We start from the raw sequence: 11,596 nt of genomic DNA, 5'->3' as shown, positions 1-11,596 counted from the left end.
AATAAGCGAGGAACAAAATGCAACAAAAAACCTAAAAAAAAAATAATAAAAAAACAACAAAAATAGGTCAAAAACGCGAAAGGGAGGCAAAAAACGACAAAAGGAGAGTAAGAAGAGAAAAATTAAAAAAAAGGCGCCAATAAAAAGAAAGCCAAAAAAGATGAAAAAAGACAGCCAAAAACAAGGTGACGAAAAACGACTACAAAAAATGCAAAAAAAATACAGAAAAAACGATAAAAAATTACCACAAGAAATGCGACAAAAGAGGACTACAAGAAATTTAAAAAACGACAAAAATCGATCAAAAAATCTGAAAAGGGGTGATTTACAAAACGACAAGAAACCATAAAAATGATCAAAAAAATAGCGACAAAAAGCAACAAGAAAGTAATAAAGATGATTAACAAAAACACCACAAACACGATGATCGTCACATTTTTTGTCGCCATGGTAAAAAAAAAACAAAAAATGTGAAAAAAGACAAAAAGCAACAAAAAGATGATTAAAAATAATACATGGTCTAGCCATGTATTGAGAACACATGTATTTTATAAGTGGTTAATGATTTTAACGTAGTTATTTGAGTTAAAATTGACTTAAAACATTTAAAATGCCAGAGTTGGTAGTACAGTTTTCTATTTCCAGCTAACACACTAATGACAGCAGCGTAACCGAACGCACTCCAGATGAATTCAAGTTGGCAATCCTGCCCCCCAAATAAAAAAACTGCCTTGGATCCTTATGACTACTTCATACTGTCAAATGTGTCTATAAATCGCAACATTTCAACCAAAATAAAACAACTTGTGATGTATAAAGTGAACTTTTGATATTCCCCGGTGCAACAAACCTCACAGGCCGAAATTCGTCCTCAAACCAGCCAAAATAAATAAAAACGAAAGCAACATCCCCTAAAACGTCACTCCTCCAAGTCAATTTCTTCTCTCTCCACGACAACATGCCCCTTTTCGGAAAATCGCAGAAGAGCCCCACCGACATCGTGAAGGCGCTCAAGGAAGCCGTCAACTCTCTAGAAAAAGGCGACAAGAAAGCCGAGAAAGCCCAGGAGGACGTCAGCAAGAACTTGGTCTTGATCAAGAACATGCTGTACGGCACGTCCGACGCGGAGCCCCAAACCGACATCATCGTGGCCCAGCTGGCCCAGGAGCTGTACAACAGCAACCTCCTGCTGCTGCTCATACAGAACCTGCATCGAATCGACTTCGAGGGCAAGAAAGACGTCGCGCAAGTGTTTAACAATATTTTGCGTAGACAAATCGGGACTCGGTCGCCTACGGTCGAATATATCTGTACCAAGCCCGAAATTCTGTTTACTTTAATGACTGGGTTAGTGCGAGGTTGTACGGAGGGCCGGAGCTGATTGTTGCTGTTTTAGGTATGAACTGCAAGAAATTGCTCTAAACTGTGGAACGATGTTGCGTGAGTGCGCTAGATACGAAGCTTTGGCCAAAATTATGCTTTATTCCGACGACTTTTATCACTTCTTCAGATATGTGGAGGTGTCGACGTTCGATATTGCGTCAGATGCGTTTTCTACTTTTAAGGTAACGAAATGGGGTGTGTCGATGAAAATCAGTTTGGTGTTTTAGGAATTGTTGACCCGTCACAAAATTCTATGTGCGGACTTTTTAGAAGTTAACTATGACAAAGTTTTCAGCCATTATCAGCGCTTATTAAATTCCGAAAATTATGTTACACGCCGTCAAAGTCTGAAATTACTTGGAGAATTACTACTCGACAGGCATAATTTCACTGTGAGTCATATTTGTAATCTAATCTGTTTTGTTATTTTATCTAGGAAGTGATTTGGGTAGCAATTTTTGTAGTGAATGAGTTAGTAGGTCAGTTTCTCTTAATGACAGTGATACCAACCTTATTTACTCCGGCGATTTGTAAGCCAAGAAAAATTGGAAAAACGGCAAAGAAAAAGTGTGCCAATTCAAATTTTTACACATAGTTATTTGCCTTGTTTTATTTAATACATTAACATTATTCAAGATTTAATTAACTGCAAAATTGTGGACTTAAAAAAAAAGTTACAGCGGTTTTTTGATTTTATTTAAAGCTGTTTTGGAAACAAGAAAACTACTAATTATTTTTTTAAAGTAACGGTATTCACTTGTATGAAATTATTTCACTAATTAGTAATAATCATGATTAATTTGCTGTGGTCCCATCTGGCCTGAAGTAGAGAAAGTATAACATTAAAATGTCATTTTCATAACGGGTGTTGAATTGAAAAAGTCATCAAGTTGGCGTTGCTTTTTTAATAGAAGAAAACGTAGCGAAAAATGCATGTGTATTATTAATCCATTCTGTTCTTAAAATTGGCATTTCCGCGTTGACAGCTGCCATTGATTAAATTTGGGTTTATTGTAAAAAATTGCGTTAAATACTGTAAGAACAATAAAAAATATGATCAAAGGCAGCCATGGACTTTTGAAATTTTTGTCTTTGATAGTTACATTTTCGACTCAAACTTTCTATCAAAGACAAATCTTCAAAAAACTATAGCTGTTTTTGATAGTACCTTTTATTGCCTCTCTGGTGCTTTAAATATCAGAAGGTTTTTTTTTTGCGAGATATCTCTTTACCTCAACCTGAGAATTGAATTTTTTCCATCTGATTTAAGCCTGTATCATAAAGATAATTGTAAAATTTTACTTACAATACAGGTTTTCAGAAAAAAAAGTGCAGCATAAAAAAATATTCGATTGTCCTAATCTTTATATACTTTATTTATCCTTTTTTCTTTGAAGAGATTAAATAAAAATAATGCCGGATTTGTGATTGACGTCATCTCGTGTGTGACGAAAAGTTCTCAACGATTCTGAGAAGAGTTAATGTTTGTCATGTTTTCACAAATTTTAAAGTTTTATCATATTTTGTTCAGGAATTTGTAGTTCAACATTTATACATGAATTATCATTTTCTTTATAAAAATAATTTTTACAATTTTTATTTCATTAAAATTCATTTTGGAATGTTTTCACAAAATTTTGACGAATAGCAACATTTAAATTTCCTAGTAATCGAATTGCGAGTTTTACGTTTGGAAGATACGCAATTTACTAGTACTCAGTGTTCATTATTTAATTTTCTTTATGACAATTATTTTCAAAATTTGACTCATTTTGACGAAGATTCTACAACTACCAATTTTTGAATTGTCGCGCTGATTGAAGAAAAATTTATTTATACACACTATCCTTTTGTGCAACGCTCAGAAATTTAACTAATTTCATGGATGATACCGCACAAATTTTATCAGAATTAAGAAAATATATAAATTGACGAAATTTTGAAAAAACAAAAAAATAACCGGCATTTTCCAAACTTGTAAAGTGTTGTTACCAAAGAATTTGTAGTCACTGCCTGCCTTTTACGGATACAATTTTTATTCATTAAAATTATTTTGAAATTTGATCTATTTTGACGAATAGCAACATTTAAATTTCCTAGAAATCGAATTGCAAGTTTTACGTTTGAAAGATACGCAATTTACTAGTACTCAGTGTTCATTATTTAATTTTCTTTATGAAAATTATTTTCAAAATTTGACTCATTTTGACGAAGATTCTACAACTACCAAGTTTTGAATTGTCGCTGATTGAAGAAAAATTTATTTATACACACTATCCTTTTGTGCAACGCTTGGAAATTTAACTAATTTCATGGATGATTCCGCACAAATTTTATCACATTTAAAAAAATACATAAATTGACGAAATTTTGAAAAAACAAAAAAATAACCGGCATCTTCCACACTTGCAAAGTGTCGTTACCAAAGCATTTGTAGTCACTGGCTGCCTTTTACGGATACAATTTTTATTCATTAAAATTGATTTTTGATTTTGACGAAATTTTGACGAATAGCAACATTTAAATTTCCTAGTAATCGAATTGCGAGTTTTACGTTTGGAACATACGCAATTTAATAGTACTCAATGTACATTATTTAATTTTCTTTATAAAAATTATTTTCAAAATTTGACTCATTTTGACGAAGATTCTACAACTAGCAATTTTTAAATTATTACTAGTTAAAGAAAAGTTTATTTATACACACTATCCTGTTCTGGAACGTTCTGAAATTAAACTAATTTCATGGATGATTCCGCACAAATTTTATCAGAATTAAAAAAATATATAAATTAACGAAATTTTGAAAAAACAAAAAAAACCGGCCTCTTCCAAACTTGTAAAGTTTTGTTACCAAAGAATTTGTACCTAATCACTGGCGCTTTTTACGGATACAATTTTTATTCATTAAAATTGATTTTTGATTTTGACGGAATTTTGACGAATAGCAACATTTAAATTTCCTAGTAATCGAATTGCGAGTTTTCCGTTTGGAAGATACGCAATTTACTAGTACTCAATGTACATTATTTAATTTTCTTTGTAAAAATTATTTTCAAAATTTGACTCATTTTGACGAAGATTCTACAACTAGCAATTTTTAAATTATTACTAGTTAAAGAAAAGTTTATTTATACACACTATCCTGTTCTGGAACGTTCTGAAATTAAACTAATTTCATGGATGATTCCGCACAAATTTTATCAGAATTAAAAAAATATATAAATTAACGAAATTTTGAAAAAACAAAAAAAACCGGCCTCTTCCAAACTTGTAAAGTTTTGTTACCAAAGAATTTGTACCTAATCACTGGCGCTTTTTACGGATACAATTTTTATTCATTAAAATTGATTTTTGATTTTGACGGAATTTTGACGAATAGCAACATTTAAATTTCCTAGTAATCGAATTGCGAGTTTTCCGTTTGGAAGATACGCAATTTACTAGTACTCAATGTACATTATTTAATTTTCTTTGTAAAAATTATTTTCAAAATTTGACTCATTTTGACGAAGATTCTACAACTAGCAATTTTTAAATTATTACTAGTTAAAGAAAAATTATTTATACACACTATTCTTTTCTGCAACGTTCTGAAATTAAACTAATTTCATGGATGATTCCTCACAAATTTTATCAGAATTAAAAAAAATATATAAATTGACGAAATTTTGAAAAAACAAAATCTTCTAAACTTGTCGAGTTTTGTTACCAAAGAATTTGTACCTAATCACTGGCGCTTTTTACACAAGTTTATTTACACACACTATCCTTTTCTGGAACGTTTTGAAATTAAACTAATTTCATGGATGATTCCACACAAATTTTATTACAATTAAAAAATATATAAATTGACGAAATTTTGAAAAAACAAAAAAACCGACATCTTCCAAACTTGTAAAGTTTTGTTACCAAAGAATTTATACCTAATCACTGGCGCTTTTTACAGATACAATTTTTATTCATTAAAATTGATTTTTGATTTTGACGAAATTTTGACGAATAGCAACATTTAAATTTCCTAATAATCGAATTGCGAGTTTTACGTTTGGAAGATACACAATTTACTAGTAATCGGTGTTCATTATTTAATTTTCTTTATAAGAATTATTTTCAAAATTTGACTCATTTTGACGAAGATTTTATAATTAGCAATTTTTAAATTGTCACTGGTTAATGAAAAGTTTATTTATCCTTTTCTTCAACGCTCTGAAAGTAAACTAATTTTATGGATGATTCCGCAAAAAGTTTGTCAGAATTAAGAAAATACTACGAAAGTGGAAATTTTGAAAAAACAAAAAACGTCATCTTCAAACTTGTAAAGTCTTATTACCAAAGCAATTGAAGTCTACACTGGCTGCCCTTGCGCGTACAATTTTTATTCATGAAATTTGATTCATTTTGACAAATAGCAACATTTAAGTTTCTCAATAATCATACATAATATAGTTAGAGAACATTGCACATTTTCCAATTTTCTCATTTTTGGCAACGTTTTTGCGAAATTCCAAAAAACGAAATTCGCAAAGTTAGATTTAAGACTTTTCGAAGAAGTGGAGTTTGGTGGACTATACTTCAGGGGCGAGGGAGATTCTGTGTAGTACCTTGAACCAATCTTTGTTACAAAGTATTGCTTGAAGCTTGAAGCTTTTTTGACGCCAAAGTGGAATTTGTTCGACTATACCTTAACCAACTTTTTATATCTAGTAACATTTCAAAAATAATATCGTATTCTGGGCGCCAGAAAGTTTATTTTGCGAATAGTTTCCACAGAAATCAATACTCAACGCAATGCGTCGTCTTTTCAAGGAACTTTAGTGAATTTTTCTGAGTAAGTTTGTGATCAAGACCTGATTTGGAATATGAATCATCGACGACGAAGCTTAGAAATAAAAAATCGTTGAACTGATTCCAAGTGACTAATGTGCATTTCGCTTATAAGAGACCAAACGCATGCACAATTCTAAATCCGTAGTAGATGAATGTTCAGATGACGAGATCTTGTACGTAATTTACAATTTGTCTTAAACATTGGACAGAAAAAAAGTCGTCTAGTAGGCCATGAAATTTATTTTTAGATAAAATAAATAATGATGCTGGAATTGCAGCTGTGTAACACAGTGTTTGACCGTAATTGTTAAAATTACTAAATACTGCGTTGGTGTTGTATATTTACAATCACAAAGTTAGCACTTTTCTTCGCTTTTTTTTTAATATTCGAACCTCGAACTTGGTGTATTCATTTTTTTAACCTATAGCAGGTTCAATTTTCGTGTTTTTTAGGTGATGACGAGGTATATATCCAATCCCGACAATCTTAAACTTATGATGAATATGCTTAAGGAACGATCTAGGAACATCCAATTTGAAGCCTTCCACGTATTTAAGGTATACAGAAGTGTAGATTTCGGTATATCTTTATGTATTGTTATATTTGGCAGGTATTTGTGGCAAATCCAAACAAACCCAAGCCGATCCTGGACATCCTGCTTCGCAACCAAGACAAATTAGTAGATTTTCTGATGAAGTTTCATACAGATAGGGCGGAAGACGAACAATTTAACGACGAAAAAGCATACCTCATTAGGCAAATTAAAGAACTAAGGCCGATGCCCGGCCACTAACAATTTTCCTATTAACATTTTAATAATTATTGTTATATATTTTAATTTCAGCCGTTACCAAGATTTAAGCCCCATGGACTCCATATCATTTAATTTCATTGTATTTGACGTCCATTTAAAAATTTTCGTAGTCGTTCGCTGAGATCTTGCGTTTGTTTAGTGCTCAAGCGATAATAAAAACTGACAGTAATAATTTGAGTGATTTTTGCGTTTATTTCAACAGTTTTAGATTCAGTTAATAGGGTCGGTAACAAATATATTAAGTGTATTTATAATATATATTTATACAAATATTCGATTGTTGTTAAGTGTATAATTTATGAAGGGTGCAGAACAAACCGTTTCACGAACTGATTGCCTAAATTGAACCAGAAATAATTTGTTCTGCCGTTCATTGTAAATTTTGTTCCATTATTATCTCCTTCCTTTGTTTATTTTGTCCGATTTCGGCTTAGCAATAATTTCTATTTACAGACTACTTAAGTGTATTTTTTGTTTGTTTTTGTTTTGTAAAGTAAGGCTAGTTGATAGTTTAGTGAATGGATTCTGTAAAATCATTAATTCAATTAAAACACTAGTGGGGTGCCTATAAATGCTTATGGATAGTTTTTAAACAATTAATCTTATTAGAAATTAACTGACCATCCATGGATGGGGATTCTATTAACTGCGTTAATTCAATCTCGATTGTGGCGACTGGACAACTCGTAGTGGACGGCTGTAATTACTAATAAGATCTATTCTTAGCATACTTAATAAAGTTAAAAAAATGATAGGATACCTAATACAATTCTAAATCTTATTGAAATTAATAGTTTTATAAAAATGAATTTCTATGGAGGAAATAAGTAATGTGGATTGTTATTTCACTACAGAAGGTGCGTGTTGTATAAAGTTCTTTAGGCACTTGTTCAAGTATTCAACACACAAAGTTTAGCCATCTGCTAATGTTACGAAACGAAAATTAAATTAATTTTATTTTCTATACATTTTTAATTATTTCTTATATGTATTGTATTGTATTTATTTTAAACTATATGATTTACACTGAAACTGGAATCAATACATTCTTTTAGATGAACTTGGCCTTTTATTTTCAAGAACCAATATGAAAACGTGATAAAAACTTTCTACTTTACTTACCGCAGATTAGGGGCAAGGTAACTGAAGACGTCACTCTTACTCTTCACTGTTTTTTGATAAATATTAAGAAATGAACTCCAAATTTTCAAAAACCGGAAGACAGGAATTTAAAACTGTCAAAAACTGTATCAGGAGTACCAACAATACAGTACTATAAAATGACAAATTTCACAGCCTCCTTGCATAATACATAATTCTTATTACACGATCACAGCGTATGCGATTTTTATTCCAGTGGCGTAACAGGACGCAATTAAGTTACGCAAAAACCATCAGAAAAATGTCGGATTTAATTTTTCTTTATATTCAATAGGTTAAGGTCGAATTTAGAGAAGTACTTAATCACACAATTGAATCAATCGCGTGATCAAATACTCAGGTTCGCGGGTTAGTCGCAATTAAATATTAATGTGTGAATCTGCGATTTTGATTGGTTGAATTTGATCACATCATCAATTATGTGACTAAAATAATGGTATTGATACATCTATAAACCGTATAAATAAGTTTCACAGTTACTGAAGATCTTTTTAATTCATTCATTGATTGAAGTTTTCGAAAATATGAGTATCAAAATACAATTTTGCAAAAAAAAATCATCACAATTAAGACAGGGCGGGTGGGTGGGGCTTATTTTTCCCTTTTTACAATTAGACACAGTCTTCTTTTCACAACAGGAAATTTTAAAATATGTTTAAAATGGTATAATTTTGTAGGGAAATATGGATGTTACAACTCCGCCCCTCGGTTTAATAACGAATGAAAAATTCATCACGATTGAGATCAAGGCGTGTATAGGTGGGGCTTAATCTTTGGCTCTGTTTTTTACTTAACACACATTATTTTCTTTGAACAACACGATTACTTAAGAACATTTTCACATGGTACTTTCTTGGACAAAAATGAGGATTTTGAAATTATGCTCCGCCTCTCGACTTGCGACGAATAAAAAAATCATCACAATTAAGACAGGGCGGGTGGACGGGGCTTATTTTTTGCCTTTTTATAAATATTAGCAGTATTCTTTCCACAACAACTATTTTAAAACATGTTTAAAGTGGTAAATTTTTGTAGGGAAATATGGGTTTTGCAATTACGCTCCGCCCCTCGGTTTGATAACGAATGAAAAAAACTTAACAATTGAGGACAGGGCGTGTATAGGTGGAGCTTAATCGTTGACCTTGTTTCTTACTTATTAATACATATAGTTTTCTTTGAGCCACATAATTACTTTAGAACATGTTTCATATGGTAATTTCTTGTAGAAAAATAAGGATTTTCCAATTAAGCTCCGTCTCTCGGCTTATGACGAATAAAAAAATCATTACAATTAAGATCGGGTGGGCGGGCGGGGCTTATATTTTGCCCAGTTTGTAAATACACGCAGTCTTCTTTTCACAACAAGAAATTTTAAAACATGTTTAAAATGGTAAATTTTTGTAGGGAAATATGGATTTTGCAACTAAGCCCCACCCCTCGGTTTGACAACGAATTAAAAATTCATAACAACTGAGATCAGGGCGTGTATAGGTGGGGCTTAATTTTTGGCTTTTTTTTACTTAATACATATCATTTTCTTTGAATAACACGATTACTTAAGAACATGTTCCATATGGTAATTTTTGTAAAAAAATAAGGATTGTTCAATTAAGCTCCGCCTCTCGGTTCGCAACGAATAAAAAAAAATCATCACAATTAAGAAAGGGCGGGTGGGTGGGGCTTATATTTCGTCTTTCTTTATAATATAATGCAGTCTTCTTTTCACAACAGGAAATTTAAAACGTTGAAAGTGATAAATTTTTGTAGGGAAATATGGGTTTTACAATTACGCTCCGCCCCTCGGTTTGATAACGAATGAAAAAAACTTAAAAATTGAGGACAGGGCGTGTTTAGGTGGGGATTAATCTTTCACCTTGTTTTTTACTTAATACGTATAGTTTTCTTTGACCAACATAATTACTTAAGAACATGTTTCATATGGTAATTTCTTGTAGAAAAATAAGGATTTTCCAATTACGCTCCGTCTCTCGACTCATGACGAATAAAAAAAGTCATTATAATTAAGATCGGGTGGGTGGGCGGGGCTTATATTTTGCCCAGTTTGTAAATACACGCAGTCTTCTTTTCACAATCAGAGATTTTAAAACATGTTTAAAATGGTAAATTTTTGTAGGGAAATATGGATTTTACAATTATGTTCCGCCCCTCGGTTTGATAACGAATGAAAAAACTTAACAATTGAGGACAGGGCGTGTATAGGTGGGGCTTAATCTTTGATTTTGTTTTTTTACTTAATACATATAGTTTTCTTTGAGCAACATAATTACTTAAGAACATGTTTCTTTGGTAATTTCTTGTAGAAAAATAAGGATTTTCTAATTAAGCTTCGTCTCTCGACTCATGACGAATAAAAAAAGTCATTACAATTAAGATCGGGTGGGTGGGCGGGGCTTATATTTTGGCCAGTTTGTAAATATACGCAGTCTTCTTTATCACAACAAAACATTTTAAAACATGTTTAAAATGGTAAATTTTTGAACGAAAATATGGATTTTACAACTAAGCTCCACCCCTCAGTTTGACAACGAATGAAAAATTCACCACAACTGAGATCAGGGCGTGTATAGGTGGGGCTTAATTTTTGGCTTTCTTTTTTACTTAATACATATCGTTTTCTTTGAACAACACGATTACTTAAGAACATGTTCCATATGGTAATTTTTGTAGAAAAATAAGGATTTCTCAATTAAGCTCCGCCTCTCGGTTCACAACGAATAAAAAAATCATCACAATTAAGATAGGGCGGGTGGGTGGGGCTTATATTTCGTCTTTCTTTTTAATATAATGCAGTCTTCTTTTCACAACAGGCAATTTAAAACATGTTGAAAGTGTTAAATTTTTGTAGGGAAATGTGGGTTCTCCAATTACGCTCCGCCCCTCGGTTTGATAACGAATGAAAAAAACTTAAAAATTGAGGACAGGGCGTGTTTAGGTGGGGCTTAATCTTTGACCTTGTTTTTTACTTAATACATATAGTTTTCTTTGACCAAGATAATTACTTAAGAACATGTTTCATATGGTAATTTCTTGTAGAAAAATAAGGATTTTCCAATTAAGCTCCGTCTCTCGGCTCATGACGAATAAAAAAAAAATCATTACAATTAAGATCGAGTGGATGGGCAGGGCTTATATTTTGCCCAGTTTTTAAATAGACGCAGCCCTCTTTTCACAACAAGAAATTTTAAAACATGTTTAAAATGGTAATTTTTTTTAGGGGAATATGGATTTTGCAACTAAGCTCCACCCCTCAGTTCGACATAGAATGAAAAATTCATCACAATTGTGATCAGGGCTTGATTTTTGGCTTTCTTTTTTACTTAATACATATCATTATCTTTGAACAACACGATTACTTAAGAACATGTTCCAAATGGTAATTTTTGTAG

At 31.8% G+C, this 11,596-nt stretch overlaps 1 protein-coding gene across 1 annotated transcript; it reads left to right on the top strand.

Annotated features, from left to right (window-relative positions):
* Positions 1 to 729: 729 nt before the first annotated feature.
* LOC135133554 (protein Mo25) lies at positions 730 to 8,088 on the top strand. Its single transcript, XM_064062008.1, has 5 exons — positions 730 to 1,347; positions 1,397 to 1,565; positions 1,611 to 1,775; positions 6,667 to 6,771; positions 6,825 to 8,088. Exons 1-5 carry the CDS (start codon positions 959 to 961, stop codon positions 7,005 to 7,007), a joined length of 1,011 nt encoding a protein of 336 aa, XP_063918078.1. The 5' UTR covers positions 730 to 958; the 3' UTR covers positions 7,008 to 8,088.
* The last annotated feature ends 3,508 nt before the right edge of the window (positions 8,089 to 11,596 follow it).

The sequence above is a fragment of the Zophobas morio genome, unplaced genomic scaffold (assembly GCF_036711695.1).
Source record: "Zophobas morio isolate AGI-343-1 ecotype UQ-CSIRO unplaced genomic scaffold, CSIRO_AGI_Zmor_V1 ptg000022l, whole genome shotgun sequence".
NCBI classification, from domain to species: domain Eukaryota; kingdom Metazoa; phylum Arthropoda; class Insecta; order Coleoptera; family Tenebrionidae; genus Zophobas; species Zophobas morio.
Note: the sequence above shows the minus strand (reverse complement) of the source record. Positions and strands in the feature narration are given on the sequence as shown.